Source organism: Zosterops lateralis (genome assembly GCF_965231275.1).
Source record: "Zosterops lateralis genome assembly, chromosome: 20".
Taxonomy (NCBI): Eukaryota; Metazoa; Chordata; class Aves; order Passeriformes; family Zosteropidae; genus Zosterops; species Zosterops lateralis.
This window is the reverse complement of record NC_139780.1, coordinates 9,734,667-9,758,644: the sequence shown is the minus strand read 5'-3', so window position 1 is coordinate 9,758,644 and position 23,978 is coordinate 9,734,667. Positions and strand designations below refer to the sequence as shown.

Genomic DNA, 23,978 nt, shown 5'->3' with positions numbered 1-23,978 from the left:
CAAATCACTTAATACTGACCTGTGTTGTGATTGCTGTTGAGTTTGTCTTCAAGGTTACTTGAACCACGTGCAGAAGATATTGAAAGGCTGTGCTTTAAAAAAAAAAAATAAAAACAAACAACAACCAATTTGAGCTTTTTATTACTTGTGCAGGTCAAACGTCATCGTCTGGCAATTTGTCACTGTATCCTTGCTCAGAGATATGAACGATGGAGGTTCTCTGCTTGGCCCATTCATTTTGGTTTCAATGCCTGGCCTCAGGTACTGCAATAAACATCCTCCTTGCTTCCCAGGGAGATGTCAAAGCAATTCTCACGGAGCTGAGTCCAGGATAAGGAGCAAGGAAAAACAATGTTATAACAAGGACTTAGCAAATGCTTGAGCTGCCTTGTGCCAGTACAGAGCTTGTTTTTTTGGATTTTAACACGAGGTTTGCTTATGCTAAGAGCAATTCCAGGAAGAGCAGAATTCTGTGAAGGAAAAAAAATGTTTTTATAATGTATTTCTGTATTGCACTGATGTACAAGACCTCCACGGTGAGCACGGTCTGGCCGTGCCAGGGGCTGTACAAACACGGATTCCCCAGACTTTGCAACAGAAATTTTTACAGAAGGCAAGTGCTAATTAGCATCCACAGTTTGGGAGCCAGTTGATAGCCTCAAGACCTGGCAGCTGGCCAGCCACAACTTTCATCAACCCCAACATTTGGGAAGTGTCCTGTGCCTGCCAAGTCTGTGGGATAAACAGAGCCAGGAGCAGTCAGGAGCCAAATCATCCGTGGGTTTTCAGTGCAGTGCTCAGGTGTGCTCACCTGCTTCCCTCCACCACCACCACCACCCCTGGGTTATTATTCCCTGTGTCAACCCTTTGGTGATTTTGTGCACTCCCACTCCTGCAAACCCAAATTCTTGCTTTTCTCCTTTGACTCAGAACTTGGCATCAAACTTCCCAGGAATATTTTATGATCTTCCCATCACTCAGCATCCAAGGCCACTCTCTAGGGGTTTTTTGCCCCACCTCCAGCTTGCTCCATTCCCAGGGTAGGTTCCCCTTTGGTTTTCATGACCCGGGAGGAATCTTCCACCTGAGACTGATCTGTGAGCACAACCCACATCCAAACCTGGGTGCTGCTGGAACACTGCTCAGCTCCCTGTGGGTATTCCCAATGGAACACACCAGCCTGGGGGATGCTGGTGATGTTTTTATCCTCAAAACCCCTTTGGCAATGGCAGTTTGGTGGATGTGACACACACAAAGTGTGTGACCTTCCAGAGATGCAATAAAATACACACTCACCTGAAACAGGGCAGCAAAAGGGCTGCTAATATTGCTAAAGGATCCCACTGCTCGTGCAGGGCTTTGTTCCAAGAGGAAAACACAGAGTTAGGGTTTTCTTAACCAACTCCTGCATGTGGCCAACCTTGGGAGTGGGTTCAGGTAAAGTGACAACACAACCAGCAACTTGGCATCACCTGCCAAGTCCCCTCCTTTCCCCTCCCTGAGGACAGAGCCTTTTCCTGGCCTTCTCTCTGCCATTTGTTTTTACCTTCAGCTTCCTGGCAGTAACAGGACCCTGTGTGTGCAGCTTTGCAGGAGAAGGCTGCAGCAGGATGCTCTGAGGCTCAGCTCAGTGCCAGCCACCCTCTGGTCCTGATGGAGGGACCAGGTGCTGTTCTCTGCCTCTTCCCCATGATTATGGAGGTTCCTTCTCATGGACAGTCTCCAAGCTGATTCCAAATATTCATGACAGCAACCTGAAAAGTCCCCACTGCCTCCTCCTCCTGCCTTTGCAGCACCTCAGTCACCTTCACTGGATTTAATGGCAGAATTTTGTATTGCTGAGAACAGCAGTGATTCCCAGGTTTGTACCCTTCCACAGCCACCTCCTTCCACCTGCTTTAGCCCCCCACGATGTCAGAACCACCTGGCATTTAACACAGCCCCAACAACTGTCCCAAACTAGGACTTTGCTTGGTGTCCCCCTTGCATCCTCTGCCATGGATTTAGGCAGGAGCTGAAGGTGCCCTGGGGGGACACATCTGCCACGTGTTACTCTGAGAGGTGTCTGCCCTTGAAGGTGACAACCTGAATAACACAGAGACAGCAGAGAGGAGCTGCTGCTCCTTGAATCAGTGTTTTTAACCCAAGCAGGTAAATTACCCAGTGGCCCACCCTGGCCCCGTTGGACATCCCCAGCTCAATGTGCCACCCATCTGGGGTGACATCAGTGCTCAGACTGACCCATGGCAGGGCCTGCCATCACATCACCCCATCACCTCCTCCCTCTGCACCTGACCAGACATGTCAGACTCACTAGAATGTCACCCTGTGCAGCCACTGCTTCTTGGAAGGGCTTGGAGAGGCAGGGGATGAGGTTAAGGGTGCTCACCATGGATTCCCTCACATCCCTTGGCACACAGACATGGATTTGGGGGGCTACTGGCACCCAGGGCTGCAGGAGGTGCTGGGGAAATAATCCTTCCCTGAGTATCTGGGCAAGGTTGGGAAAAGGGCAGAGCCTTTTGTCACAGCCTTGGAAATCCAAAGATTCCTGGCAACACTTTCCACTTCAAGCTTCCCGAGCTTGTCAAGAGGTTTGTAGGGCAAACCCTCCCTGTACAGAAGCCACATTGAGTTTTCCAAAGGAAATCTCATTTATTTGCAATTTCTAATATTTATTAGTCGTTCTGCTGAGCTGCCCATCACAAATCTCAAGCAGCAGGGCCTGCAGCCTTCACTCTCCAATGCTCCAGCCCTTTTCTAAACTGGTGAAGCTTCATCTCCAAACTCCTCAGGCTCTCTTGGCCCTGTGTCCTCTCTTAGACCTGCTCCTCTCAATGCTGATCCAGCTTGCTGTGGGAGCCTCAGGAAGCAGCTCAGTGCCAGCACGTGAGGGCCAGAGAAGGAAAGGTTGGCACCAAAGAACAGAGCCCCATGCAGGAGGGCTCAGCACCAACCCACACCCCTGGAAAATCAAGTGGCAGGCAGCCTTGGGGCCATGGCCACAGCACATTCCAGCTCCTATTTCCAACCAAACTGGAGAAGAATTTTCCCCTGCCATTGCAGAGATGGGAGACAATTCTCCAGGGAAATTAAGAGCAGTCCTGGGAAATCAAGGATGGCAGGTAATGCAGGAGTGCAGTGCAGGGTGTCCTGTGTCTGAAGGACACCTGGATCTGGTGTGTGTTTTTTAAATGATAAACCAGATCTTTCCTTATGGAATTTGGGATTCTCCACTACAGGTTGGGTGTTAAAGCTTGGAAAGGTGTTGGCTTGGATTCACAGGGAGAGAGAGAGGAGAGAAAACAAGTGGAGAGATGGATGGATGGAGGGATGGAGGGATGGGTGAGGGATGGATGGATGAGGGATGGATGCGGGATGGATGGATGGATGGATGGATGGATGGATGGATGGATGGATGAGGGATGGATGCGGGACGGATGGATGGATGGATGGATGGATGGATGGATGGATGGATAGATGGATGAAGGGATAGATGGATCCATGGATGGATGGATGGATGGATGGACGGATGGATGAGGGATGGATGCGGGACGGATGGATGGATGGATGGATGGATGGATGGATGGATGGATAGATGGATGAAGGGATAGATGGATGGATAGATGGATGGATGGATGGATGGATGGATGGATGGATGGATGGATGCTCATTCCATGGTGGAAGGCATCTGGAAGGCCAGGAATGAGCTGACACAGCCAAGGACTGGGAATGTCACCACAGGTGAGCATGGAGGATGGGAAAAGGGAGGCACTGGTGGATACTGGGAGCTTGGGGTTGCACCTGCTGGGAGAAGAGTCATCAGCACTGGGAGGACTGGGGCAAGCTTGCCATGGCTCTGCTGCAGAGCCAGGCTGGAGCAGAGTTGATCCTGCCTGGAGCATCTTTAGCGGGGACACGTGAATCTGTGTTCCAATGCGTGGAGATGGTTATTGCAAAGCCACTTTATTTCTGGTGTTGTTATTGGCAGGGGAGTGGGAGTGCAATACAATTTTAGCCACCCTGATGTCTCTGTGTCCCTTACATCCCACCTCCATTCTAGAGCAGCTTTTTCCTCACATTACACGATTCTTTTGACTGTACAAAAGGGACTTTTTTTGCACCTGAAATGGTAAGAAATGAGCTGGTCCTGCAGAGCAGGGTCAGGCGTGGGCAGTCCTGGGAGAGCTCATGGCTGTGTGTCCCCACCACCATCAGCAGCCCTGGCCCCACCAGCTGCAGGAAGCAGGATTTCCTTGCATATGGCAGGACCAGGGGATGACCAAGCTCTGTGTGAGGCTTAGTAAGGATGAACTTGCTCATGGAGAAGGAGCTGCAGGAGCCCAGTCCTCAGGCACAAGCAGAGCAGGAACAGCCCAACCAGCAGCACATTTTTATTAATTTAAAAACATCCCATTGAAGATCAGGGTGAGTCTCCAGAGCTCCCGTGTCAGAGACCACCCCTCAGATAAACTCCACTTCCCAAAGCTCACTCCAACCTCTCCCACCTCCCACTGGCACTATCCCCTGGATCACACAACGCTTTATAAACACACCCTGAGGACGCTTTTGTCTCTTCCTGTCCTTTTCAGATATTTTGGGTATTTGTGGCAATCTCTCCTGTTTATATAACAAAGCCACAGCCCAGTGTTTGTGACACCATATCCATGGAAACCCTAATATAGCATGCACAGGCGAGGAGATCTCATTAGGTGCCTCAGCTGCGGCAGCTCTGGGGAGGGAATTTCTCTGGGATGCTCTGCTGGGAGGGGGCCTGGCTGCTCACCCAGCCTGGAGCACCTGGTAGGGCAGTACCACCTCCCAAAGAGCAAATAGTGCTTTCCTCTGGCTAATTTTGGCCTTTTTTCCTGCTGTCCCATCACCAGCTGACCGTGGGTTAGCCCAGACACCCACCTTTGGCTCTGCAGATCTGTGGGTGCATGGCTGGGACAGGAGGAGAGGCAGAAGGGATGGAGCTTCTCTGTCATGGCAGTCCAGTCCTCACCTCCAGTGCCAGAGCAGGAGCAGAGACTGAGCTGTAAAGAGCAGCTCAGGTTCAGTTCTGTCCCTAATTTGGAGCTCATGGCCCTAATTTGGGGGAGGTCTGGGGCTGGCTCCCGTTTGGATGTGCTCCTCATGAGGAATGAGGCAAAAGTTTTCTTCCACAGTGAAAAACAAATAAAAAAAAATCTGGTCCTAAGGAAGGCAAAACAGGTTGGGGGAAAGCAAGAAACTGGAACAAGCAGAGGCTTGGCAAGGGGGATGTTTGTGCTGTAAGGCACAAACTCAGTGCAAGGAGGAAGGAATAGCTCTTCCCACCCACCCCGCTGGATTTGTCACCTCCGAGTGTCCTGTCCTGGCTGGCACCAGGGACATCTGTGGGTTAAAGCAGCCCAGGCTGCTGCCACATGTAGAGATTCCCTGCAGAACCTCACAGCTCGCTGTGGCCCAGGTGACACAGGGACACCAAAGCCGCTTTAGAGAGGACAGACACTCACCTGCACCCCTGCTGGGCAATTGAAACTCAGATCGGCAGCCCCCGGTGCACAAAAATTTCTCAATGAGCAGCCTGCAGGTCCCTTCTGATTCGTTATGGGAACAGGAGTGGGCAGAGAGACCCTTGGGGAAGAGTGATAACAATCCTTCCCACCCTGGGGTGTGATGGAACAGGTCCTGTGAATCTCGGGGCTGCTGCACGTCCCTGACCTGCCGGCTGCGGGCTGGATTTGGCCAAGGGGATGGAGCAGGGCAGGGGTCGCTGTGACCCTGCAGGGTGCTGAGCATCCCCCCTGGGTGCCAGCCCACCTATCCCCCTTATCCGGGTGTCGGATACTGCCAAACCTCATCAGCACTCACGCAAATTCGATCGTGGCTCTGGATAGGGCTGCGGAGAGCAGAGCCCCCGGGGCACGGAGAGCTGCACCGGCCGCGGGAGCAGACAGAAAGCCTCCCGCCCTTCCCTTCCCCTCCCTGCCCTTGCCCAAATTGAATTTCCATTTCTGTTAGCGAGGCAATGGATTATAGCTCGGAGGGCTGCTGCCTGCTCCAGCCCCTAATTTGGCGCATCAATTGTGTTTAAACTCCTTACCTGGGAGTCATCTTTTGTTGCAGGCGGGCTGCCCTGGCTCCCGCCGATGGAGGCGGCTGTTCCCCGGCTCCCTGGGGCTCCCGAAGGCAGCACTGCCGCTGTCAGGGCTCTGGGAGCCACGGCTTAGCCCCAGCTTTGCACCCAGGGTCAGGAGTGGCGATGGAAGGCCACAGCTGTCTGTCCCCAGGAGGGTTTGGGTGTGTGGCCCTACAGAGATGGGGTCAAAACACCCATTAAACTCTCCAGGAGGGGCTTTAATGCGGCTGCCGGGGCAGTGAGCATCCAGCCAGCCCAAACCAGCCCTGTCCTGGGGCTCACAGCTATTCCCTGGGCATCTTTTCTGCTTTTCCACCTGGAGAGGTGGAGGGGAAACCCGAGTCCCATCTCCAGCACAGGGACCAGCACAATTCTGCCGGCGTTCCCTTCCTCAGGAGCTCCCACAGGGGCACAAACTGGCTGCTTTGCCTTCGAGAGAAGGGCAGGACCCACACCCCTCACCCCACAGCCCTCCCGCGGGATGCTGCTCCCAAACGGTTCGAGTTTCCGAGCCAGGAAACTCCGGCGCTTCTACATCTCCTTGAAGTCTTAAAATAACCCCCCCCCGAGCAATGAGTGGAAAGCTGGATCTTCACTCTTTGCCTGGATTTATGAGCCACGACTCAGGAAAAACTGAAAGGAGGGGGGAGAGAGGGAGAGATGTACATCATTTTTTTTTTCCTCCCATCAAATAAATTCTCGGTGCTTATCTGCAAAGTTCAGCTGTTTTCAAGCTAACCTGCTCGTGTTCTGCTGTTCCACTGCAAATTCCTGCTGCACAGGAGAGCTCAGGAGCTGCACTTGCACACGCCAGCAGCCTGGGGTTTCATCTCTGATGGAGGCAGAACTTGTTAGCTGAGGACCCCGGCGAGGATCACTTTGCCTTCCTGCCGTGCTTGGCAGCTCAGCTGCTTCTCTTTACAATGGGGAAACGAAGCCAAGAGAGGACAAGTGGGTGAATCTGCTTGGAGGAGATCGGGGATAGGGAAGGATAAAAATCTGTTCTATGGGGCTTTTGTAAGGCAGCCAGAGTTCTGTAATGCTCGAGCACCAGGGCTGGGGGATGAGGGACATCCATCTGATGCCGTCAGCGTGTCCAGGAATGAGCCCAGGAGCCTCAGGCAAAGGGGGAAATGCTGCATCCTCCTTCAGCAAGGTGAACACAGCCGTGGATGGGGTGGGGTGCAGACCCAGCTCCTCGGGCAGAGCTCCAGTGAACAGAACCCAGGGATACCATGATAGGGGAACATTCCCAGGCAGCTCCAGCGACCTCCTACTATCCAGACGTGTTTTTAAGGCTTTTAAGCAGCAGTGGGAGGGCTGGTGTGGGACTGGGCTGAGCACTGGAGTCACTGGGGGAGGGATGGGGCTGAGGGATGCTCCTCTGGGAGAGCTCAGCTCTCCATCCCTCCCCTGCCTTGGCCTTTTGCCTGGTGGGGCTGAATGAGAGAGCAAACCCTGCGAGCAGCAGGTCACCCGGCAAGGAGACACGGCCGGGATCAATTGACGCATTCCTGAGTAATGGTTGTGTCTTAGGACAGTAAAACCTCATCGGGTTTAACGTCGAGGTGCTCTCACTGATGATTCATTAAAAACGCCGAGCTGGATCCAGTTTCCTCTCGTTACACGGGGCTGGGGAAGGCGGATCTGCCCCTGTGACATTGCTGCAAGGACCAGGAGTGACACCCGAGCCCCCGAGGGGACCCGAGGGGACTCCGACCGGGAGGCACGTTGAGGTGGCATTAATAAAACAACGCCAACACTCGCAGACTAAAGCCAGGCAATGTGTGTGTGTGTATCAAAGAGCTCCAGGCAGTTCATTATAATTCCAATTAACGTGGGAAAGTTAATAACCGAAAGAGAATCCATCAGACTTTAAACAAATGGGAAGGGGGAGAGACTAAAAGGTGTCTTTAAACTGGAGCCAGCTGCTACAAAGGAATAGCAAATATTGAACATATCCAACGGTTTAGGCAGGTGAGGGCTTCAATGGATACAGAGCAGGGTGGGAGAGGAGCTGGGCTTTGCTGGGTTTGAAAGGGCCACAATTAAATCCCACAAAGGCCAAGAACAGGAGGAGAGAGGAGAGGAGGTGTCTCTTTCCTTGCTCTTTGGGGGAAATCAGCATTTCCTTTGGCATTGAGCTTTGCAGGGAAAATATTTCAAACCCTGTCAGTATTATTGAATGCCTGGGAGCTCAGGCAAGGCTCAGGGTCCTTTGTTCTCATGTCTGGCCACCTTTGGCGTGATCCCAGGCTGGGTTATGTGGACACCCAGGCCAAAGGCAGCATGAGCAGTGTGGTGCACAAGGGCTCAGCCAGAGCAGCCTGTGAGCGAACAGCCCTTCCCAGGCACTAAGGAAGATTTAAGAGTGAATCACATCAGCCTGGTCAAATCCAATTGCTATTGATAATGTCCATGTGCAATTAGAGCCAATTAAGGGGAGGCAGCAGATGACAAGTGTTTGGCCAGGAGCTGACGGGGGTCAATACACCAGTCCAATTTCCCAAGGACTAAATGCAATTAAAGAGGATCACTCACCCGCCTTGCCCAGGAGGGCCAGCACATAAATGGGCACGGCCAGGTGCCGGGTGCCATCCTGGCAGGATGCAGAACTCCAGGAGCAAGCCCTGCTCCTGCCCCAGCCTCAAGCTGCGGGAGGTGGCCTCCATGTACTTCACCATGGTGGCGGCGTTCCTGGTCATCCTGGTGGTGGCTCTGCAGGGCTCGGCGCCCCGGGAGAGTGATTTCCCCTACAAGGTGCCCCTGGATCCCCAGGGGCTGCTGGAGCTCTCCTGGAATGTCAGCTACCCCGAGCAGGCAGTGCATTTCCAGCTCCTCATCAGGGAGCTGCACTTCGGGCTCCTCTTTGGGATGTCGGACAGGGGCGAGTTTGAGAACGCCGACCTGGCCGTGCTCTGGAGCGACGGGCACAACTCCTACTTTGGGGTGAGTCACTGGGGTGTTTGCATGGATGATTTTGGGGTTTCCTGCCTGCGAATGCAACTCTCTGAACCTGCCTCGTGGTTTTGTAGAGTGGGGTACAGGGCACGGCACAGGCTGGGCCAGCCCCGCTGCTCCAGAAGGTTTTTGGGGATTTCTACCCTAGAGGACCCCAAGAGATCAGATCCTCATGGTGGGTTTGGTCTGGAGCGATGGGCACAACTCCTACTTTGGAGTGAGTTACTGGGGTGTTTACACAGATGATTTTTTGGGTTCTCTCCCTGTGAATGCAACTCTCTGAAGCTGGTTTGTGGTTTTGTAGAGTGGAGTACAGGGCACGGCACAGGCTGGGCCAGCCCCGCTGCTCCAGAGGGTTTTTGGGGATTTCGACCCCAGGGGACTCCACGGATCAGATCCACATGGTGGGTTTGGCATGGGGGTTAACCCAAAAGAGAAAAGAGTAAACACAGCAGCACATCAGCAAGGCTGAGGGAACCAGGAGCTGGATGTCTCTGCTATGTTTGGCCGCAAAGATACACACACAGAGAATGCATCAACACCCTGCTTCACTCGTGAGCTGCTGCCAGTCACATTAAAAATTAACCACAGCTCCCATTAATGGCTCTGAGACAGGGCAAAAGTCACCAGGCAGAGAGGCTGCTGCTGCCAGCAGGAAGATCCTGGCTGAGAGTTGCATCCACAGGGATCAATGGGATAACAGGGCAGCCTGGGGTGCTGTCAGAAATTAAAGGTGCAAATGTATTTGGGTGAGATTTAAACGGGAGTGCAGGGAAAACTGATCTCCAGTTGTGTTGTTTGCTGTTGCTGCTGCAAACCCCATCCTTCCTGCCACTGTCTGTTTGTTGGGCTCCTGTTTGGGTGCTTTTCCCAGCCCTGGGCTCTCCAGCCCTATCCCCAGCCCACCACATCAGGCTGATTGCGACTGTGCTTGGCTGCAGAAAGCAATTCCCATTTTTGGCCGTGTGAGGCTTTCCAGTAAGTTAAATTTTACCTCTCTGCTTACTTCAAATTAACCATAAAACACATTCTTTTGCAATCAGCCGCAATGTGATCCGCAGTGCAATGAAAGCATGAAAAGAAGGGTTCATTATCTGCGCTGTTCTCCTGCTAATTGCCAGCCTTTCAGGGGCTGTGGTGGCCCAAATGCTCCAGGATTTCACAGCACCACGTTAAGAAAACAGAAAGGATCATTTCTAATCTCGCCCAAAGACAAGCAGCGCTGAATGAGACACCCGGCAGCGCTCGGGTTTGCTCTTTCCCTTGGTGCTAAACAGCATCCTGCAAGGAAATCTCAATAAATCTCCCCAGCCCCGGTTTTCTCTCTCCCAGCAGCTTTTCTTCTGGATAAGCGTGTCGGCTGTTTAAAAGATCCAAATTTGCTCAGCCCCCCATGTACTGTGAGATTAACTTTCCTACGAAAACAAATGTCATGCAAGCTCCGTGGAGCTAATTTCCCTCTCCCCCTCTAAGGACAATATGTTCTGGAAATATGACTCTATAGTTCTGGCTGAAATGATGCCAAGTTCCTTCATCCTTTTTCTCCTGGTTTTTCCTCCGAAGAGAAAAGAACCAGTGCCACTTGTGTGCCTACAGCCAGCTACTTCCTGGGTGCCTTTTCTGAGCAAACAGGAGGCCCACGGGAGAAACAAAAGATCAAAGAAACAATGCTGTTCAAATGCAAATTATCACAGGATTTTATACTCCAAACCTTCAAACCCTGAGGCACAGGAATACCGTGCTGCTCTGCTTCTTGGGGTGGCTTTGTCACCATCCTCTACAGTAAGAGGTTTTTGGGATGCTGTGCTGGGTTGCCAGAACAATCTGACCACAAAAAAATTAAGGATTTTGCAGAGGGGCAGCAATTTCTAGGGTTTACATTACATCCCAGCAAGGGTCTGATTTTAAATTGAGAGAGGCTGGGTTGTGCCAAGGGTTTTGGAGAGCCCAGCACCCCCTTCCACAGGGTCCCCCCAAAATACAGCACAGACCAATGCAACACCTTCATGTGTGCCTGGGGGCTTTCCTCCTTCCATTCCCGACCTTTCCCCACTCACATCTCAGCTTCTAAAGGTCTGTTGATGCTGGGTCAGGTGTTTCTCAGGTCTGCCTGAGCACCAGAGGCCATTCCAGCACAGATCTGCCCAGGAGAGGCACGGAGCCCACCAAAGCACAGGCTTCCTGCACCTCTGGGATGCTGAGGGTGGACAGAAGGAGGACCTGTGGTACCTCTGGAGGCATCTCCTGGCTGAGCAGGCTGCTCTCTCCCTCACAGGACGCCTGGAGCGATGCCAAGGGGCAGCTCCACATGGATTCCCAGCAGGACTACCAGCTCCTCGGGGCTCGCAGGGCTCCTGAGGGGCTCTACCTGCTCTTCAGAAGAGCCTTCAGCACCTGTGACCCCAAGGACTACCTGATAGAGGTATGGCATCACTCTGACCCCACTGTGGCACCCCCAGCCCCATCCCAGGCCTGGGGAACTGCTGCAGACACGTCCTGCAGGGTTTGGGCATAGGCTCAGGGGTTGATGCTGTGTGAGGCAGAGAGGAAGTGAGCTACAGATGTCAGCCCTAGCCCATGAGTAATGTTTGCCACCATCTATTCACAAACCCTTTGAAAGCTCTCTCAAGTGTAGCTTTTAGCTCGTTTGCATCATCAGCTCCTGTTGAGCATGCATTGGGTCTATATAAATCCCTCCTGCATCACTCTGCTCGGCAGCCTGGAGCCAACTGTTGGGAGTGTTACGAAGAGGGGTGGGTGTATCAACAGGAGGCAAACAGGAGGGTTGTGACAGGAGCTGGGCCAAAGGGACAGCACACAGAGGTGCTGCTCTGTGCTCCTGAGTGGTGTGGTGGTGTCTCCCTGGCTCTGCATCCAGCACTCCTCTCTGAGCTGGGATGTGGGATAAACCTTCCCAGTGGGGGATGTCAGACAGCTCAGGGGCTCAGCTACAGGCCCTGGCTGCAGGCAGGAATCTGTGCACGGCTCATCTCACATGAAAGCCTTTGTGGGCAGGATATTTTAGAGCCAACGTGGGCACAGAGTGTCCTCGAGTTTTCGCTGCTGGTGTTCAAAAGCTTCTCTTGTGGTGAGAAGTGTCTGCCGTCTGCCAAAACACTGAGAGCCCTGGAGGGAAAAATCTGTGTGTGTGAGCCACAGAAACACTTGCTGGTCTTTATTCCCTGATCCTTTAGGAAAAGACTGTTCTCTTTATCCTTTCTCCCTTATCTCCTGTCCAGAGCTCTCAGCGTTCTTGTTTGCAGTAGACCTTCAGCAGAGCTTCTTGTGGTACCTTCCACTTAAAAAGAAGCTGGAAGAAAAGGGAGGGCTTCAGGGAGAAGTTTTATTTCTGCTATTTCTGCTATTTTTACCCCCCAGGCTATTGCTGGGCTGCAGGGGGGGATGAGCTCTGCACTGATGGGTCTGTCCCAGCCTGGAGCTCATGAGAGGCTTGGAAGGAGCAGAGAGGATGTGCCACCCTTTTGGAATTGATGGGGAAAGCTTTTCAGACTCTCCCACTTGGTAGGGAACCCTCAGTGACCACATCAGCTGGAGAAATACCCTGGGATGTGGAGCTTTCCTGGGACAGCACAGCAGAGTGAGCTGTTGCTAAAGGACATGAAATGAAGGACACACACACAGTCAGTGGTCAGGGCAAAAAAAAAAGAGGGCAGTTTATTTTTCGACCTCGATTTATTTAGATTTTGGACAATGACCAGGGATTGGAGGGTAAGGTTGCCACTTCTTCCACCACACTGGTCAAACTAAAAGTCTATCAATTGTCCCTCCTTCGTAGAGGAATGTAAACAATCACTTTGTTTACCTGAAAGTCCTTGAGAACTCCACTACAAAAATGCAAACATCAGAAGGCTGAGAAAGATCAGGGCAACAATGAGCTACTGGTGCAGTCAGGGTGGGGTCCCAAGACCCATTTCTGGGTTCATCCCACCAGTTCTGGAGATGCTGGTCCATGCAGCTCCTGTTCTGCATGAAAACCCCACTGATGTGTTCTACTCTGGCTTCAGGACGGCACAGTGCACCTGATCTACGGCATCCTGGAGAAACCAGTGCACTCCCTGCAGGCCATCAACATCTCTGCCCTCCCTGGGGGGCTGCAGAGGGTGCAGCTGCTAAAACCCAACATCAGCATCCCTGAGCTGCCCAGCGACATGAAGAGCATGGAGATAACGGCCCCAGATGTTGTCATTCCCAGCCAGGAGACCACCTACTGGTGTTACATGGCAGAACTCCCAGAGGGCTTCCCCAAACACCACATCATCATGGTAAGAGGCAGGAGAAGAGGGCTGCTTTTCACCCGAGGTGGATCGGGAATTGTGCTGAAAATCCTGGATTTTCACATCCTGAAAATTCCGTGTCCTCCACAGGGAGGCTTTTCAGACCCTGACATCTTTCCAAATGTGGTCCCAAAACCTCTTCCAGGTCCACCCCACCAGTCAGCAGCATCCTCATGTCTCCTAGAGTGTCTCAGCAGGAAGGGACCAGGTAATGTTTTCTCACCTGCTACATCCAGCAGGTTCCAGGGCAGGCTCAGAGCTGACTCCCTGCAGAAGGAGCAGACCCACAGCAGGATTTTGGCACACAGAGAGCCATGAGGAACATAAAAACACAGGAAACAAAGGAAGAGGGCTGTGGAGAGCAGGGCACAGCCAGCCAGGATAGGAACTGGCTCACAAAAGATGAGGGAGAGTCCACAAAAAAGAGAGTTACAGACAGAAATGTGACTTGTGAGCATTGCCCAGACGTGTTGCTTGGGCCACCTCCCACAAAGGAGAGGCAGAAACCTGCTGGCAACCCTGAGAAAGGGATGAGCTGCTGGGAGAGCACCCAGCAGGTGTGGGGGTGGCTCAGGAGGTGGCCTGGCACATCCAGAGTCAAAACCTCCAGACGCCCGAGCTGCAGCGAGCGCTCAGTGATTTCCAGGGGAGAGATGGCACTGCAAAGGAAGGCTCAGAAGGAGGATTTTCTCTCTGACAGATGGTGTGAAGTGAATCATCTGTGTGTAAGTAAGAAGTGTGTAACTCCTGATACCTTCCCGCTGCTGCGGATTGCTTCTACAGCTGGCACTTTTAGCCAGAGATGTTCCCCAGGCTTGAGTCACTCTCTCTATCCCAAATCCTCCTCCCCGTGCCCCAGGCAGCTGCTGGATAGAAACAAAACCCAAAGAGCTGCAGGCAGAGCTACAACAACAACACAGCCAGGCCTCTCTGTAGGAAAAAGCAGCATCCCCAGGGCCACCTCAGCCCTACAAAACCGGTAAAGGACTCAGTCATCCCAAAACACACCAAGATCTGCTGATCCCCTGGATCTGTTGCTGGAGAAAGGATGAGCTGGTTCTCTGTGGGCTCTGGGTTGGTCCCTAAACCAGCCAAGGAATTAAATATTTCCACAACTGACCAAAATGTTCCTTGGGCACTAACAACATGTTGTTTTCCCTTTGAAGCACCCAGGTGCTTGACTCTGCCATAATTAAACATGAAGCCCTTGGTGCCTCAGGCCCAGAGCAGCCTTCCCTCCCCATCCTATGGCAGAAACTGATACCAGCTCCCAGATATTCCTGCCCTGGGGAGCCTGCATGCCCAGGGGTGGGCTCTCAGTGTGTCCTTTCCTTCTTGGGCTTTGCAGTACGAGCCAGTGGTCACGGCAGGCAACGAGGCCCTGGTGCACCACATGGAAGTGTTCCAGTGCACAGCCCAGTTCGACAGCTTCCCCCACTACAACGGGCCCTGTGACTCCAAGATGAAGCCAGACAGGCTCAACTACTGCAGGCACGTGCTGGCAGCCTGGGCCATGGGGGCACAGGTGGGTGTGACAAGGGACATGTCCCCCCCGCCAGGTGACATCCTGCCCTGCTGCTTCCCCCAGACATCCCTGATCCTGCTTTGGGGTTGTCCCAGAGGAGTTGACCTCGCACTGGGGTTTGGTTTCAGCTCTGTCTGATCTTCCCAGCCCTTCCTGGGTGTGTTGGATTTTCCACCTCCCGCCCAGCCCTTGTCCTCTCTGGTGCCGTGAATCAGTGGGATGGGACACTGGAACAGCTTCCCCAGGAATGGTCATGGCCCCAGGCCTGAGAAGGAGCCTTTGGACAATGCTCTCAGACACTTGTGGGGCTCCTGGGGCTTGTCCTGTGCAGGGCCAGGAGTTGGATTTTCATGATCCTTGTGGGTCCCTTCCAGCTCAGGGTGTTTTATGATTCTATGGCAATACTCAGGTGTTGTGCCACTGCATGTGGAATGAGAGAAGCTTCTGGAAGCAAGGGCAGCTCTCCAAGCACAGCTGAAGGCACAAGTCACGTCCTTCAGCCCATGGTGTGGGTCAGGATCATGCCCACACATTCCCTTGGGCTTTCCAGCCTTGGTCCCAGGAAAGCCACCCCACTGCTGTCCTAACACCCTCCCTTCTGCTTCCAGGCTTTCTATTACCCTGAAGAAGCAGGTCTTGCCTTTGGTGGCCCAGGCTCCTCCAGATATTTGCGTCTGGAGATCCATTACCACAATCCCCTGGTGTTCAAAGGTGAGGGGCTGGGTGGTGCTGCCCATTGCTTTACCTGTCACACCACGACAGGAGAGCAGGGGAAACTCCAGGGAAGGATTGCCACCTTCTGGGGAGGCCTCTGGCCAAAATCATGGCCCTGTTCTCAACTTTCTGGAGAGTCCAGATCTGTCTCTGCAGGAAGAATACATTAAATCCCCACCATACTGCTGCTTTTCTGGTCTCAGCAAAGTCATCCTCACTGAAGGCTGACATGTGGCCCACAGGTGGGGAAGGATGACTGGGAAAGGAGCCTGCAGGGAAGGAAATTTCCCCCACAGAGTTCCTGCAAGGAGGTGATGCAGGGCAGCACCAGGATTTAGCTGGGCTGTCACAGGAGCCTCCCGAATTTCCACACAAGGTTCTGGGGCTGGGTCTGAGCTCAGAGCAGGAGTGACAGCAGTGCCAAGCCACCAGAGAGACCAGGCTGCCAGGGGAGGGGGGGATGTGGATGTTGTGTTCCTGTTCTCCTGCTTCGATAACATTGTCAGGAGACACATTGGAAAAAAAAAAGGATTCCAAACAACCCAGCTTCTTCATTAACATAAAAACAAGCAGCTTCTTGACTACCCAAGTATATTTTTAGGAGGCCAGAGCATATGTACTGTGGATCAATCATAGCACATTCGGCAACTTGAGAAGAAACACGGCTATAAATACAGAGTTCACGTCTTCCATCATTTATCTGCTTTTGCATGTTAACCAATAGTGTCTCCCCCGTTATTCTTATCCCTGGGTGGGCTCCAGCCTGGAGACAGGGAGCTCAGAGCTGGCCTGAACCCCTCCTGACCTACTGACTCTGCTCTTTCCCTTCACCTGTATGGCCTTTTGGGGTTTTGGGGATGTTCTCATTAAAGAAGCTGCCACAAGCCCCATTCCTGAGGGACTCCTCCAAAGCACCCCATGCTCTGTCCTTCTGCTCTGGGCTCTCCAAAAGCACCCCTTACCTTGCTCTCCTGGGACAATTCGGCCTCAGGTCAGTGCCCTCACCAGGGAACCAGGTGCATCTGGGGCCACTCAGTGAAGACTTGCATGAAAAATCTGTAGGATCTAAAACAATTTCAAACAGATGAAGGAAGCCAGGAGGGGGAGGCTCCCCACGGCAGCGCAGTATCGTTGTTTTTTTTTTTTAACCTGTGCTTGTTTCTTCACCTTTTGACCTTGTCCCTGCAGTGACTTGTCCTTGTCCCCTGGCCCACCAGGTCGCCGTGACTCCTCGGGGATCCGGCTGTACTACACGGCCACCCTTCGTCCCTACGACGCCGGGATCATGGAGCTGGGCTTGGTGTACAGCCCAGTGATGGCCATTCCCCCCGGGGAGCACAGCTTCGTCCTCACGGGATACTGCACTGATAAATGCACCCAGCTGGTGAGTGTATCCTTTCCAGAGGAGAAAAGTCTTCTGTGGCTTTTCCCTGGCTCCAGGCAGCACCAGTCTCCAGGCTCTTGGTTTGAAGTTTTAAGCTCACCATGAGGTAGTGCTGGAAAGAAAAATCTGCTGTGTACAATAAACAGAGAAGAGCAGCTGGTTGGGATGTGCTGAATCCCCCCTGGAAGCAGCTCTCCTGGGGAGCCATCTGCTCCAGCTCCCCGGGGTACCATTCCCATAAAACTCACTGCCGAGCTGGCCGTGTCCCAGTGGTGCTTTCCCTCCCAGGGATGGGAAAATTGGCTCCTGCTCCTGGGGGAGCCTGCCAAGAGCTCTCACAAAGATGGTTCCAAAGGGCCCACCTGGCTCTCTCAGGGAAGTTTTAGTGTGTGTTTTTGTAGGGCCTACCCACAAGGAATCATTTGTGCCACCACTAACAAGGCCAAGGAAGCAAGCAGGACCTGCCTCAGCTGCTCCTGCTGCCCTGGAGAGTTGGTTTGGCAGTGATGAGGGTTTGTCCCTCTGCAAGAAGCTCATTGAGATGCTTTTCCAGGGGCACAGGGACCCCATGTGAGAGCCAGAACAGGGACAGCGAGCTCCCAGCACACAGCAAGGGCATGTGAGGGAGGGGAGGGGAGGGACAGAGCTGGCCACAGGGGCTTGAGCTGTCCTTCCTTTCTTCTTTCCTTCCCCCAGGCTCTGCCAGCTGCTGGCATCCGCATCTTTGCCTCCCAGCTCCACACACACCTGGCGGGGAGGAAAGTGGTGACGGTGCTGTCCCGGGACGGGAGGGAGCGGCAGGTTGTGAACGCTGACATGCACTACAGCCCTCACTTCCAGGTACGGGGGCTGCAAGGCCACTATGGGCCCGACTGGGTGTCACCCCTGGGGACACCGTGGCACTGCTCTGACGTGTCCCCTTTCCTCCCCTCCCAGGAGATCCGCATGCTGAAGGAGGTGGTTGCGGTTCTTCCGGTGAGTTACTCCAAAAACAGCACATCCTGATCCCTGTGTCCCTTGCCTCCTTCCATCACCCCATCCCGTCTGAGGACTCCCAGGGGGGCTGTACTGAGGGTCCCTGGGTCATTTCTGCCATCTCCACGCAGATACTTTGGGGACAAGCAGGCCCCCTCTCTCATATGGCACAGAGCTGGTGTGTGGGCAGCCAGGAGATAAATTAGGCTCCTGATTTTGCTGGGCTTCGTCTGGCAGAGGGAGGCTCCTCAGGGGGTGAGGATGAGCCATGGTTGTGCCCTCTGGCCTTGCTTGATGGAAGGAGAGGAAGAGATTCAGCGTCAGAGTGGGAGTGGGTAGGAAAACAGGGGTGGGACCTGCCCCAGGGCTCGTCAGATGGGGAAGGACCTGACTGCAAAGCTGAGGGCAGTTCCTGGAGCTGCCATGCCCCACGAGGCTGCTCAAAGCACCCAGCACCCACTGGAACCATGCCCGTGGTCCTCAGCACTGACTGTGGCAGGGAGGCTGTTGTGCCATCAACTCACCTCCGGATTTGGCACTTCAAACTCTTGCCTAAGTGCAACTTTAAGGTGTTTTCAACCCTGCAGAAATTCTCAAAAAGCGAGGAAAGCAGGAAGCACCATCCCTGGGATGCAACCCTGGGGAATCTCTGTAGGGGATGAGGTTTAGCAAGGACTCCTGTGGGGTTGCAGGCTCCTGATACGGGGAGCAGAGATTTCTATGTGGAACAATCCCCAGTCCCTAAATTTCCCTGTGTTTGATCCCCCCAGGGCGATGAACTCATCACCACCTGCACATACAACACTGAGGATCGGAGCAGAGCCACCGTGGTGAGTGCAGGGGCAGCTCCCCTGTTTTGGGGGGGCAACCCAGGGTGGGTTGGGGGCACCCCCAGAGTGAGGACCTGCATGAAGCCAGGCTGAATCACAGCCAGGAGCAAAGGGAGGGTGGGAAGAAGGGAACTCACAAGGCTCTGCTGCCTGCAGAGGGGTTGTGAAGGTGCTAATTGTGAAGTAGCATGTGTCACTCTAATTCCCATCACAAACTGTTCCACCGGGGATTAATTGTAATTAAAGAGAAGTGGCACTTTTTTGACAGTGCATGTTATTTCCTTACATAGGCAGTGGGAAAAAAAAAAAAAAAGAAAAAATAAAAGAGCCTGTCAGAGGTACCATCAACAGGGACAAAGCTAAATATAGCAGAGGGATTATAGGAAATCTGCATTTTAATGTAAACCACACGGTCTAGCCTGGAAGTCTGTCCTTGCACAGAGGGCAGACAAGCAGCTAGCTGGCCATGCCATGCACCTGAAGGGGTGTGAATACCTCTCTATCTCTATCTGTATCTCCACCTCTGTCATCTCTATCATCTCTATCTCATCTCTATCTCTATCTCATCTCTATCACTTCTATCATCTCTATCTCTATCTTTCTAGATACCCAGATATCAAGATATAGACACTAGACAGAGATTTTAGGTGTAGATCCATGTCAGTGTGCACCCAGAGGTGTGAGCTCTGTGCCCCCCTGCCCTCCCTGCCCCTGTGCAGCCCCAGCAGGGCACAGCCAGACCCCGCTTCCATCACCTTCCTGCCTGTGCCACAGGGAGGGTTTGGAATCCTGGAAGAGATGTGTGTGAACTACGTGCACTACTACCCCCAGACCCAGCTGGAGCTGTGCAAAAGCGCTGTGGATCCAGGCTACCTGCACCGCTACTTCAGCCTCGTGAACAGGTACAGAGCCTCTACACAGAGGGGCTGGGGGCTCAAGGACCGCTGCTACAAAAATCCAGGGGTTTGAGGATGGCTGTGTAGTGAGAACCACCAGGAAGGGAGAGCAGGCCCTGGGAGGGACTTCCCAGCAAGAGTGAGTGTATGGCCAAGTGCATAAGTGCAAAATATTCCTTAGAAGCTGAGGCAGTCACCAAGGATCCATACCAGGGGAGGAGGCTGCAGCCCATCCACCCATGAGGAGAGGGGAGATGCTGACCCTGCACAAGGTGTCCTACCCATGGGCTGGTCCCAAATCCTGCCCTGCAGGTGCTGGCTGCTCCAGGCTGTCCCTGTGCCCAGTGCTGCCCTTAGAGCCATCCCAGGTGGCTGTTCAGGCAGGGAGGAATTGCTCACACCCAGTGCTGGAAGGGCACAGCACACAGCACTGCTGTGCTTCAGAATGGCCTTTCTCCTGCCCAGGTTTAACGACGAGGAGATCTGCATGTGCCCACAGGTGTCCGTCCCACAGCAGTTCTACTCCATCCCCTGGAACACGTTCAACAGGGATGTGCTGAAATCCCTCTACGGCTTTGCTCCCATCTCCATGCACTGCAACAAATCCTCCGCCGTCCGCTTCCCGGTAGGTATAGCCTCACTCCCACAGCTTCCCAACAGAATTCCCAGGTGTAAGGTTGGGTCTGTGGTGCTCAGGACACATCCAAACCCAGTAGGCTCAGGGCAGGGGGCTGGAGCTGCCTGGAAATCCCTGGCATCAGCAGGACACAGAGCCCAGCCCAGCCCTGTGCTTAGACAATACATCTAGAGCCCACCACGGATGCTCCCAGCCAGATCCAATTAGGAGATGCATTTGCATAAAGTGATTTGGAGGCTGCTTCTGCTGACTGTTAAAGTAGGGCCAGATCCAAGGAGAAACGTGAGGTGGTTTTTAGGATTTTGGCAAATCACCCCAGGTCCCAGCAGAGCGAGCTCATTACGCACAGCATCTGTACAGCTTCTGAACGTGGTGATCCAGCAAAACATGAAGGATAAAGGACTGGGAGGTCTTTAAAATAAAACCAGGCCCAGAGACGAGGGACATGACGGTGATGGTGATGAAGATTTAAAACTACTGCTGGCAACAGCTTTCAATGCCATTTATCAGTGTAAAAAATTTGGATGATCCCTTGTTCCTGGATCCAGTGCTATCCACTGCAGCACAGGAGGATGCTGAGCTGATTGCAAGGATGGCCATCAGCTTTCTGCCACAGAAAATTCCCTTTAGCAAAGTTTCACTCTGAAGTGGGCAGAAACCTTTCCACTTTCCTGGAACTGGACACCAGGCACCTCTCAGCCACTCAGAGCTTTGCTGCAGGGACAGAAGTGGTGCAGAAGTTTTGTGCAGCAGCAGAATTATGAATTAAACCTCTTAATTTATGACCCAGACAACTCCCTTGGTTTCAGAGAGGTCTTGGGGGCTGTCAGGAAGGGACTTCAGCAGACGAGAGCCAATTCTGGCATGAATTGAGGGCAAAGGAGCCTCTGCTGGTGTTTCAGAGCGAGCCCAGCTTGGAGACATCTCATTTATTCCATACCGTTTCTGCCAAGAGAAAAGCACCAGCTTCTAATTAAGCTCATGTTTTTGCAGCTCAGTGATCCCAAAACTGATGATTTCTGGAAGGAACTGAGTGCTGTTAATTATCAAGCCAAATCTCAAGGTAACACTTGTGAGCAGCAGTGGGGACAGTGCCATCCCCAAGTTCCCCTGTGCCCGCGAGGGCTCGCAGTAAACTCTCTCTGTTCAGATTTCCACTCGAGAGCACTGAAAACAACAACTGTCAAGACACTCCACATGCCTTTGATCTCTCCAAAAAGCAGGCTCAGGGTTGGGGATGCATCAGCAGGGCAGATGCCACAGCAGATGGGCTCAGGGCTGGAGCCCAGCCCTGGAGCAGGAGCACCCTAAAGATGCTTAACTGCTCCCCTAAGCCATGAGGACACAGGAAAGGAGTTGTTTCTCCAGCTGGTGCTCCCCTGCAGTGCTGTCCCCTCTCTGGTCACTCCCCATGAGCTTTAGAAAGGTCCCTCCATCCCACTCCATTTTCCCCAGGGTTTTCCTAGTGCTGGTGGCGGCTCTGGCCCGTTTCGCTTGACATACCAGGAGAAATGTCAGCCGAAAACACAAATTCCACTTTCATCTCGCTGATGACTCACGCCTCTACCTCTCCTCTCCAGACCTCCCTCCTCCTGCTCCCGCTGCGCCTCAGCCTCTCGCTGACATTTCCGCATGAACACGCAGCCAGCGGCCCAGCCGGAGCATCACCGCCCCGGAGCCCAGCCCGCCGTGCCCTCCCACGTCCCCATCGGCCACCAGGCCACGCCAATGTCACATCTGAGTTAGATCCTGCTCGGCAGGTTCAGCCCCGGGCAGTACCTGCACCTGGCAGGCCGCTCTTTGCAGGGAGCATCCCCCAAGACAAGGTGCCTCCACGGATGCACAGAGTGGGGGGAATTTGTCCTGGCCGTGGTCACCGTGAGCCCTGATGGCTGTGACAGCCCTTCCCTGGCTCCTCAGCCAGGCTGCTGCATCCCTCCTGCTCCACGGGCACATCCGTGCTGGAAATTCCTGCCAGTACCTGCTAGAGGAGCATTTTCCAGAGCATGGTGGGCCTGTGGGGCTCCCTGGTCTGAGCTGTCTGCACCTGGCTCAGCAGATAACAATTTTCGGGTGGAAACTCCCCAGTGGGGTGAATTTGTGGAACATGGAGTACCTCAGATGTCTGCACCACCCAGGGGATGTGTAGGTGCTTCTGCACTAGGAATAATTAGTGATGTCTCATGAGCAAACACCCTGATTGGGGCTATAAACCACTTCAGACCTTAAAGCTGGTGGCATTTCCCCAAGCAGACAGGAACACCGAGCCTCCAACACCTTTCTAGGGAGAAGAGTTCCCACCCGCTGTGCTCTCACGGTGCTGACCTCTCTTGCAGGGCGAGTGGGAGAAGCAGCCACTTCCCCGCATCACCAAGAGGCTGCGGGAGCCCGTCCCTCGCTGCCCGCCTGCCCTGGAGCCTCAGCCCGCTGCCCCCGTGCCCCTCAACCTGGGCCAGCTCCAGAGGGACTGACATGGTGCTGCCACCGGGACGGGAAGCACCTCCAGGGCAGGAGCATCCATCCATCCATCCATCCATCCATCCATCCATCCATCCATCCATCCATCCATCCACCCATCCCTCCATTCATCCATCCATCCCTCCATCCATCCGTCCATCCGTGGGGAACATCCCGTCACATCCTGCCCACACAGCGGTGCCAGCTGGTGCCCCCGGCCCTGCCTCCGGGGGAGGGGGTCGGAGCCTCATCAGGCAGAGTTCACAAAGTCCTCCGGGGATGGGAAGCGCTATATTTAGTGCCTTATTAGCAATGCTGGCTCTGAGTAATGCTGCTTCCCACCCCCGGAATAACAACGGCGAGGTTTGCTATTGTGCCGCCCCAGGGAAGGGGGAAGGAGCTTGTTTGCCTGCGGGGAAACTGAGGCACGGAGCAAAGGTATGTGTGGGAGCAGCACAAAAACCTCGCCGGTGTCCCACGGTCCCATCCAGCTCAGGATGGCTCCACAGGTGCTCCCCCCACGCTGGCAGGTGTGGCAGGGGTGGAGGGATGGAAGGAGGGAGGGAGGGATGGAAGGAAGGAGGGAGGGGTGCCACATCACCCACCCAGCACTCTCCCTCCTTCCTGCAGGGCCTGCAGCTCCCCCACCACACTCCTTCCCCCACTTTTATTCCTCTCTCAATGCCACCGGATGCCAAAGGCTGGGAACAAACGATACGTTTGGGATGGGGTTTAAAAAAGGGGAAGGGGGAAGGGAGAATGACAAATCTTTTGTCAGGAAAAATTGCTCCATTAAATATCTAAATGTAAAATAAATTGCTTTTTGCTGTTGAGCTCCGAAGGGAGAACATTCAGGAGGAGCAAAAGAGAGGCTGGAGGTGCTGCAGGGGAGTCCATGTCCATCCCAGCTTCCACTATCCCAGCTTGGTGCCTGCCCTTGCTGCCCTGGGACAGGTGGGATCCAGGCCAGGTGATCCCCAAATTTCCTTCCCAGCCACCTTGCGTGTAAGAGAAACCTCAGCTCAGAGCACTGCACTCCAGAAAAGGCATTTTAAAGCAAAACCTGATCTTCCTGGGTTGGCAGGGAGGCAGAATGTTCCTTCACTCAGAGGACTGTGGCCACCCCTCCCCTGCCCTCCACCCTGCCAAAGGGAGGGCAGTCACCTCTTATTCAAGAGAA

At 53.7% G+C, this 23,978-nt stretch overlaps 1 protein-coding gene across 3 annotated transcripts; it reads left to right on the top strand.

The window, feature by feature from the left end:
• Positions 1 to 8,641: 8,641 nt before the first annotated feature.
• DBH (dopamine beta-hydroxylase) lies at positions 8,642 to 23,872 on the top strand (the record flags this gene model as incomplete). 3 transcript variants are annotated; one of them, XM_083875706.1, is made up of 12 exons in its annotated part: positions 8,642 to 9,073; positions 11,361 to 11,507; positions 13,111 to 13,368; positions 14,729 to 14,905; positions 15,514 to 15,616; positions 16,837 to 17,003; positions 17,700 to 17,843; positions 17,940 to 17,978; positions 18,749 to 18,808; positions 19,583 to 19,710; positions 20,170 to 20,329; positions 22,678 to 23,872. In XM_083875706.1, 12 exons carry the CDS (start codon positions 8,642 to 8,644, stop codon positions 22,810 to 22,812), a joined length of 1,950 nt encoding a protein of 649 aa, XP_083731832.1. The 3 variants fall into 3 exon arrangements, with proteins under 3 accessions (XP_083731832.1, XP_083731833.1, XP_083731831.1); XM_083875707.1 differs by lacking the exon at positions 22,678 to 23,872 and adding an exon at positions 21,335 to 21,652; XM_083875705.1 differs by lacking the exon at positions 22,678 to 23,872 and having other exon boundaries at positions 20,170 to 20,817.
• Between the last annotated feature and the right edge of the window lie 106 nt (positions 23,873 to 23,978).